Raw genomic sequence first — 8,790 nt, forward strand, 5'->3', positions numbered from 1 at the left:
TAAAGTCGTGCCCAGTGCTCCCCAGCAACAAAAAGCTTGGCACATTTGAGGTTTCCCTACAAGATGCTTATAAACAAAGTTAAAAGGGATTATGTGAGGCTGAGCAGGATGCAGGAAGATGGTCGTGACTGCTGCTTCAACAGGTCTGTTTAAAGGTCGTGACTAATTGTACGGCTCGCTATTTTTGCACTGGGCTTATTTCAATATATGTGGTTCCATCTAATGACGCAATTTGCACTGTACTTTGCCATGTTACGAGTTTATCTGACTAAATGTATGCGATTATTTAAATTCATAAATGTATTTGAGTAAAAGAGAAGAAGAAAAACTGTGTGGAAAATCCGTTATTAGGATGTACCTGCTACCGTTTAGGTTGTCCTGGACGTGGTCTGATATCGTGCTGCTCTTGTATCTGATGCCACCAGGAGCCGATACGCTTTTATCTCTCCCAGCCATGAGTGCCCACGGGCCCCGGGGAACCGCCGTCCAAGACCCCCAACACAAACACTGACATGCAACAGCACATTCCGGCCTATTCAATTGTACATTTATTGATTGGTTAATTGATAAAGAATTGTGTCCCGTTCGAATACGGCATCGTTATCATAATTACTCTCTCTTCATTTGAGCAATCTATTGTATCACTAGCACATCCAGCCTCAAGGCGCAGGAATGGATATGGATTAATGGATATACTCTTTTTTTTTTGGGTAAAATGAAAATAAAAAAGACACGACCCTCTGCTATCATCAGTTATCTTATTGCAGGATAAATTGGCTCAGCAGAAACTCCTTTGTTGAAATTATAAATAGGTCAACAGCTTAACCTGAGCTTTTGTTTCTTTCATCAAAAAAATTAAAACACCTCCAAATAGCTCAGGCTACAGTGTACCTCACGTTGTTACAGGCCGTTGCGCTATGCCTGTTTGCTTTTTTTTAATGCTTTGCCCTCCACAAGCCTATATAGCCCACGACAGCCAAATAATAATGAATCATTTCATAAATAATGGGTTTAGGGGCTTATCGGGAATGAAGAGGCCGCTGCCGTGCGCTTATCTCACTCGGCCACATTGCGGCCTGTGTTCCGCTCCCCATACTGAGGCAGCGCACTGGATGCAGCGAGGAATAACTCAGCTACACACACACACACACACACACACACACACACACACACACACACACACACACACACACACACTGCTCCACAACTGGCAGAAAAAAAAAGAAAAACACCTCAGACATGGATGACCCACTCACAAAATGGCTCCACTTACACAGTAACATCAACAACACGACTGGAACGGTAAGTGCATAAAAAAATACAGCTCTTTATTTAAACCAACGTATTCGTTGTTCCTAAAGGTTGTAATTGGACTGCTATCGTCTGCATTTTATCGGTGCTATGTGCATTTGTTTCAGCCTATATTTTCCGCTATTGTCCGATGGGATGGTTGAGACTGTACGGGATGTAATAACGGATGCGAGGCCTATTGGAGAATTCCCAGAAATAAAAGTGCGCTTTTTTTATCGGCGGTCTTGTGTTCCGTTTATAATAATATTCCTTGTACATTAATCGAGTTACGTGTACTAAAACCCCTAACGCTGGTGTGTAGTGTATAACATATGACAAGCCTTTGATGTTTGGCTTAACAACAGCACCACGGCCTACACCGCCATAAAACGAGAATCACACCATGCACTTCTGACATGTGTGGCTATGAAAATGATCAGGTCAAACTGTTTTTGGAGGTTGTTTAATTTCATTAACTGAAGACGAGAAAAAATTAGGGATTTTATTTTGACAAAGAATGGATACCAAGCTCTCTTCGTGGTCCTGGCATTCAATCTCTCTATAAGACGATAATGTCACCTCTAAATCAACAGCAGCCGACATCATTTTTTTAAATATTCGAATATGACTTCATGTCGAGCTCAAACGTCGGTTTAAATACATTAAGATATTAGCTGAACGTTATGCCCAAGCAAGCATTAGATACGAAGATGTATTAAAAGGGGGGGGGGGGGGGGGGGGGGGGGGGGGGACATGCAATGCAGAAACCACAAGACAAAGCTCTTTGTAAACAACAAGTGAACATTTGAAAAATATCCCTGGCTTGAAATAAATGTTTAACTGGGGCAAATTCATGATTATAAGGAATGTATCACATCCCAGCAGGTTTAACTTAAAGAAAAGCTTCACCAACAGTTCACAAAAATGACAAAATCCTCGAAAATTAAAACGTTTTTAAATTGAGATCTCATAAAGAATTAGTGTTATCGTCCATTGTGGCAAAATTGTCTGCAATCGAGTTTTCATTTTTAATTTTCGTTTTAAATATTGTGCTAAATGTAGTAATTAAGAAAAAGAAGGAATCTAGCAAGCAACTATAGCATTCACTGCTCTTTGACTATTTGTTTTGTTGGAAACGTTAAGTCTGTAATTGATAATATTTATATAACTATAATAATAAGAACATTTAATCATAATCTAAATGCCAATAAAAATAACAATGATAATGGATTGTTAAATTCCCATGGGCTTCCATATAGGAAGCAAACGCTTTGTTATTCATCTGGCAGCTATATAGAGACTGTCACACATTATTTTGAGCAATACATTAATGGAGGAAAATCTTATTTAGGACCTAGTGGACTCGAGCGAGTGGTGACCGTATAAAAATGATGGAAAAACGGCAGCCGGAGCTTCGTCCTGGAAGTCCCGATGAAGAGTCCGGTCCTGAAAAGCGAGAGGACTCCTCCATCATCTCCAGACTGAACGGATGCAAGGAGGAAGAGGAGCCGAGGAGAGAGGAGGGGGAGAAGGGGAGGGGAGGGAGCTTCAAGGGGGTTGAGGAGAGGGATGACGTTCCTCTGCAGAACTCGAGCAACGGGACCAGCATCAGCATCATCATCAACGGCGTTGCCAAGGAAACTGCCTCTCACAACGCCCTTGACCTGAAAAGGGAAGTGCCGGTGATCGAGCTCTCCAGGAGGGACGCTATAAAAGCGGTGGAGCAGAGGACAGAAAGCCATTTGGTGCCGATCACGGAACTTCGCAGACCTCCACCGCTGCCGCTGCCGCCGCCGCAACGAGACGACGCTCGAATGGTCCAACTGAGCCCAAACGCGTTTCCTGTCCCGGCCCGGGCCATGCTCTACAACCTGGCGCAGCCTCTCGCCGCCATCAACAGGTAAAGGTGGAGAAAGAAAAATAAATATCGTGTAGTTTCAGGAATGCACGTTTTCATTTGATCATTGTGAGTGTTCACCATAAGTTTGACGGCTGCTATGTTGCCCTGTGGCCCAGGGATAGGCTTCTACAGTGTCCGAAATATGCTTGTAGTGTATTCAATATGTTGACATTATTTAGTATGTGCAGGAATGACGGAGAATTATCCTATAAATGTGTGTGTGTGTGCGTGTGTGAGAGTGTGTGTGCTACTGGTGCAAGGAGTGGGGGTTGTTGAGGGTTAGATGCAATGAAGGCAATGATGTAAATTCATGTTTTTTCATATACCTGTGCATCTTTTGTCTGCTTTCTGTTGCTGTAGTCTCGGAGAGGAGTCGGAGCAGTACATCATGTACCCCAGCAACAGGGTAAAGCGCCGCCAGGCGCCTTATGAGGTTGAACTCGACGAGGGTAGGCACATTTCAGATCTTTATAAGTATGATAAGACGCACTTCTGCTGTGTCCGCCTCCTGCCAATATAGTCTCCTAAATGTCTCCCTCCTCGTCTCCATTGTCATTCATCCAGTGACATCGATCCATACTGTACCTAATCTGAGTGTTGCAGAAGATGCCTTAAAATAAATAAGTGTTTAACGCAGAGGAATAAATACATCATAATTCATGGCATAAGTGAATGCTGCTAATCTGAATGTCAAATACATGTACCTGCATGCCATTAAAGTAAGCTATACTTAGTCCGATTTGGGGTTTATTTCATTTGAAACCTCTTTTCCATCGCTGCCCACTCACTGCCATATACTGGGGTGGAGGATGGGGCTGCTGCTGCCTCCATGCCAAGGTTTTACTGCAGAGTGGGCTGAAGGATTAAGATAGACTGGGTGTGTTCCAAGGGCGACAATAGCCTGGAAGACACAATTGTTTAGGGCGGGAGGATGTGACTACCTGCAGTGGGGTATTTTATTGTACCTAAATAAATAAGAAGTACATAAAAAATGGAATCGGGAGCACACAGTCCCCCCGACACTCTTTCCTGGGGTTTGCCATGAACCAACCATTTCTCTTGCACCCCATGTAGCCTACATAGTATTTGACACAGAGCATATTGTACTATATTTTGCAGGCCTCTATAACTTCTTCTCCATCATTGAAAAACCCATATTTTAGAGAGGACAATTTTGAGCTTATTTTTTTTGGATTTCTTTGCTACGAAATCATTTTTCCTCAAATCCTATGTGCATCCGTTCTCCTGCGGCTACTTCTTCCATTTTTATCATTGCACTTGCTATACCCTTTCACAGACAGCATTATCAGTTTCAGCTTCTGCACTTCATGTTATTTGGGTTGTCCTACCAATGCCTCTTCTTCTTACTCTCTGTGTCCGACTCCCTTTTCCCTGCTAGCTGGCCAGCCAAAGATCGTACGTCGTATCTTCACGAACAGTCGGGAACGTTGGCGGCAGCAGAACGTAAACGGGGCATTTTCGGAGCTTCGCAAACTCATCCCCACTCACCCCCCAGACAAGAAGCTGAGCAAGAATGAGATCCTGCGGCTTGCCATGAAGTACATTAGCTTCCTCTCCAACCTCCTGGAGGACCAGGACGGCGGGAGGAATGTTGGCAGCACAACTGACGGGGAAACAGGGCTGCTGGTTGGAGTTGGGGCCCACGAGGGCGGCCCTCAGGGCAGTCCACATCAGGACACAGTGGTTGGCTTGGCCAGGGACGATCTTCTGGAGACCATGTCACCAGGTTCCAGTTGTGGAAGCCTGCCTGACGGCGATGCCGAGGGCAGTCCTGAGAGCTTTATGGAGGACCAGGACTCGCCTCCAGCTCCAAGGACTCTAACGGCTTCACGTGGGCCCGCGCTGCATCTAGCTGCTAGAGATCTGAGGCGCAATGGCCGCCCTTTAGATGGCTCCAGTCGCCGATGATGCTGATGCTGATGCCAACAGACCACAGACACAACACCTGAGACTGAAATGAGAGGGACTAAGAAAGAGGTGTCTATGCTCAGGACCTGTTAGCTTTGAGCTGTCAGTGTAGGAAAGAGAATCAAGCACCACCTAGTGAGATAGTGGTGTACGATCCTGTCTCCACCCTACACCTGAGGGAGCACTGATAAATCGCTTGCTTTGATTGGTGATTGTTTGAATTTGATCCAACAAAAGACTTGTAAATTCTGCATATCTCATGTCTTTGACTGACCTGCGGTTTATAACCGTCCGTGTTTTTAAAAGTCCAAAGACAGGATATTCTAAAATTTAAAAAAAACAGAAAAAGAAAGAAAGAACAAGCGAAAAAACAAACAAATCAAACAAAAGAGACACTTTTTCGATTTGTAATATTGAAGTTTGGGCCAATGCTTCAATTATGATACTATTGATTACAATATAATGCGGCCAACCCTGGAGATTTATGCCCAACGAATTTAATGTGTTAGAATAATGACACAAGATTAAGTTTGCCTCAGTTGGAGGCCGTAAATGAACCGACTGGACTCTATTGTACCCATGCAGTAACGTATGTATTGTAAATAGCATTATATTTCCACGGCACAATGTAACAACAGTGGCTCGAGTTCAAGTCATGTGGTTTAAGATGTACTATAGTGTGTTTGTCAATTGGTTTACTAGCAAAATGGTCTTTTGGGAGACATGAAACAAAAAAGAAGAGAGACTGAACGCGAAGAACTCAAAATGTAAAGCAACAACTGAACGTAGTACATCAAATGTGGTACCATTTCCTTCTGTTACACTTTGGTGATGAGAAAATGACACCAAATACGACGACAGACAGTTAAACATTTTCACTGCCGGGAATTAATATATCTATTTGATTTTGCGGAGGTACAAGACATGCAGTGTTTTTTAAAGTGTACAAAATATGAGTCATATGATATTATGAAATGACTCATGCAGTCATTTTGATATGAATGTTTCAGTGTTTTTTTTTTAAAAACTGTAATGCAGTTGTAGTTTAGTAAGGTACACAAATAAATCCCTTCATTGCCGCATACATATACAGACACATGCACAGAGACACGAACACACACGCACACATACAGTGTTAATATCATAACAACACCAGCAGTTTTCTGATTAATACAGTTAAGGTTTGCTCACTGTTGTTGGTTATTCTGCTTTTTCAGCAGGACCTAGTAGCCTATATTGGTACCTTTGGTAACTATGGTATTTTATGAATTGCAGTAAAGGGACATTGTACGTTTGGTAATGACATATTTGTTGTATGATAGCTGTATCTATAAATATATCCAATGTTAAATCGATGAATTTTATACAAAACCCCTGAATAAAACATGCAGAGGAAAAGCCTTGTGGTTGATCTCACTCAAGCTCAAGTTGTAGATTTTATTACTGTAATTCAAGGTAATTTAATCCAGTTCTATTCAATTCAGTTCAATTAGTTATATTCTGCTCAGTTCAATGTAATTTGATTAAATTCAGTTCAAGTCAATTCAATTCCTTCATTGTCAAAGAAACGGAATGTATGATACTTGTTACCACATTTCAGCATTTATGATTAATAATACCTTTTACCCACTCACTCATAATTGCATAACTTATTTGACAAAATTCTAAGACAGGCAATGGCATAACATACCACGCAGCTGCTTCCCACCTTGTCTGTACAGAGTGTTTGGTCGAGACCACAACCTCCTCATGAAACCCCCCCCCCCCCCCCCCCCCCGATGGACGCTGGAATCCTCACTTCCACCCAACAAGTGACAACTTCCTGTGGAGGTTAACGCGGCCCGGTGACCTGCAGGATATCCTGCCATTGTGAAAGTGGTTTTGACAGCCTTCGCTGCACTCGTTTGCACACTGTTGTGTCTGTACACATTGTGAAACGGCCACAGTGGTAAACTCCCGCCGCCTGAAAGTTATTCAACTTATGCAATCGTAAAGTTATGTTCACCAACCCGGTGTTCATTAATAAGAAATTTGCAGAAGGGTTGTTGCTTTGCCAAATAAATGCTATTTTTCTCAAACGTCTATATGTCCCTACATTCCAAAACTCCGCACAGCACACGTTGCCACCACTACAACAGCACCAGCTCTTAGACATTTCTTAAAAACTCAAATTGCTTCCAGGGAGCATCGGAGACATCCAGGTGTTTGGGGACCCCTCCTGTGCTCTGCTCTGGCTGTGCTGGGACTCCACTGAGAGGCCCTCAGGGTTAATGCCTGCCAAACATTTACCTGCTCCAGTCTTCCTGTCTCTCCACAAACACACACACTCACAAAAAAAGAGAGGGATACAGGGAGTGTATGTGGGGGATTGAAAGGGAGGGGATGAGAGGCTTGTGTGAGTGTGTATGTGCTTGCTCTACATAGATCTGTGTGTATGTGTGAGAGAGCGAGAGAGCGGGCGTGTGTGTGTGTGTGTTTATCAGCTCAGTGCAGATGGGTGGCAGAGTGGCTCTTGCAGCCAAATGATTCAGTATGCTAATGAGTTGTTATCTGTGGTGCTGCAGGAACAATATACTGTCTTTCTCACAGTGGGAATCCAGCCTGCTGGGAGCAGATTACACTGCACACACCGCCAAGGTAGTTATTTATATTTTCACACAGAGTAGTAGAAAATACATAAATGCACACACACACACACACATCCACAGATAGGCCTATAAACAAACAAGCAAAATAACATTTTAACACACACACACACACAAACACACACCGCCAACACCAACAACAGCAACATAAATAGGATGGAAATTTAAGGTAAATTTATGTCCTTGACCAGGAGATGAAGATGCCATTCTAGGCCTTCCTCTTTAACAGGTTTCAGAGTTATGTTTCTGTTACAAAATATTTTCTTAATTAATGTGAATCTTCAATTGCCCAGAATGTTGTTTTCCCACAATCAATAAGCTTTGTCCAATTGGGAGAAACGTTTAGCTTTAAAGACCCAGAGTCAGCTGCAAAATAAAATCCTTCCTTTCTTGTTATGAGTCATACACAAATTATTAAATCAGTTGCGAAACTGATCACGTTTCGTCGCTGTCTCTCCCAAAAATGACACTTTTAATTCTATGCAAAATTCACATATATTTTATTCCCTTTACAATCTTGGTTCATTTCTCTTCTCTTGACTTTTGACCCACACGCAGTTCCAACGCTCGGTCGTTGGATTTTGAGAAAAGAAAGTATCACCTGCTTTTAATCATTCCTTCATAAAAGACACAAATGTACAAAAATGCAGGCTGTGCTTGACAACATTTATTTGGATATTTGTTATTAAAAATAGAATTCCCTGATGTTTATTATGTCATTATATTTAATGTCATAGTAATTATTTATCTTCTTATGTGCCACCGGCTAAAATCTTGGTTAAGTGCACACTTGCGTCTCCCTCTGAAAAACAGAGTGTGTTCTCGGGTCAGATTTGTATGAAAATGAATGAGACATTTATATATGCTAACAGCTCTTAAGTGTATTGTATGGATGCATTAATATGACCCAAGATGTAGGGTCAATTTATTGCTTTATTGTAAAAATAGCAATCAATGTGTGAGATAGATTCAGAAATAAGAAAATGAAGAATAATTAAGAAGAGACAAAGTAATTGATTGCGGAGG

The 8,790-nt window shown here is 42.2% G+C and overlaps 1 protein-coding gene across 2 annotated transcripts; it reads left to right on the forward strand.

Annotated features, from left to right (window-relative positions):
* Positions 1-1,132: 1,132 nt before the first annotated feature.
* On the forward strand, positions 1,133-6,517 carry LOC142956349 (T-cell acute lymphocytic leukemia protein 1). Of its 2 annotated transcripts, XM_076097897.1 has the most exons (4): positions 1,133-1,302; positions 2,642-3,190; positions 3,551-3,639; positions 4,590-6,517. In XM_076097897.1, the coding sequence occupies exons 2-4, from the start codon at positions 2,679-2,681 to the stop codon at positions 5,117-5,119; spliced, it is 1,131 nt and encodes a 376-aa protein (XP_075954012.1). In that variant the 5' UTR covers positions 1,133-1,302; positions 2,642-2,678; the 3' UTR covers positions 5,120-6,517. The 2 variants fall into 2 exon arrangements, with proteins under 2 accessions (XP_075954012.1, XP_075954013.1); XM_076097898.1 differs by lacking the exon at positions 1,133-1,302 and having other exon boundaries at positions 2,602-3,190.
* Positions 6,518-8,790: the final 2,273 nt, after the last annotated feature.

Source organism: Anarhichas minor, unplaced genomic scaffold (assembly GCF_050575085.1).
Source record: "Anarhichas minor isolate MPS153535 unplaced genomic scaffold, ASM5057508v1 ptg000024l, whole genome shotgun sequence".
In the NCBI taxonomy this organism is placed as follows: Eukaryota; Metazoa; Chordata; class Actinopteri; order Perciformes; family Anarhichadidae; genus Anarhichas; species Anarhichas minor.

What these genes read in the sequence shown, in the direction of transcription:
- LOC142956349 (XM_076097897.1), top strand. Translation starts at nt 2,679, where the DNA reads ATGATGGAAAAACGGCAGCCGGAGCTTCGTCCTGGAAGTCCCGATGAA. An exon ending in CCTCTCGCCGCCATCAACAG is followed by an intron (nt 3,191 to 3,550) that starts GTAAAGGTGGAG and finishes CTGTTGCTGTAG; the next exon opens with TCTCGGAGAGGAGTCGGAGC. An exon ending in TGAGGTTGAACTCGACGAGG is followed by an intron (nt 3,640 to 4,589) that starts GTAGGCACATTT and finishes TTTCCCTGCTAG; the next exon opens with CTGGCCAGCCAAAGATCGTA.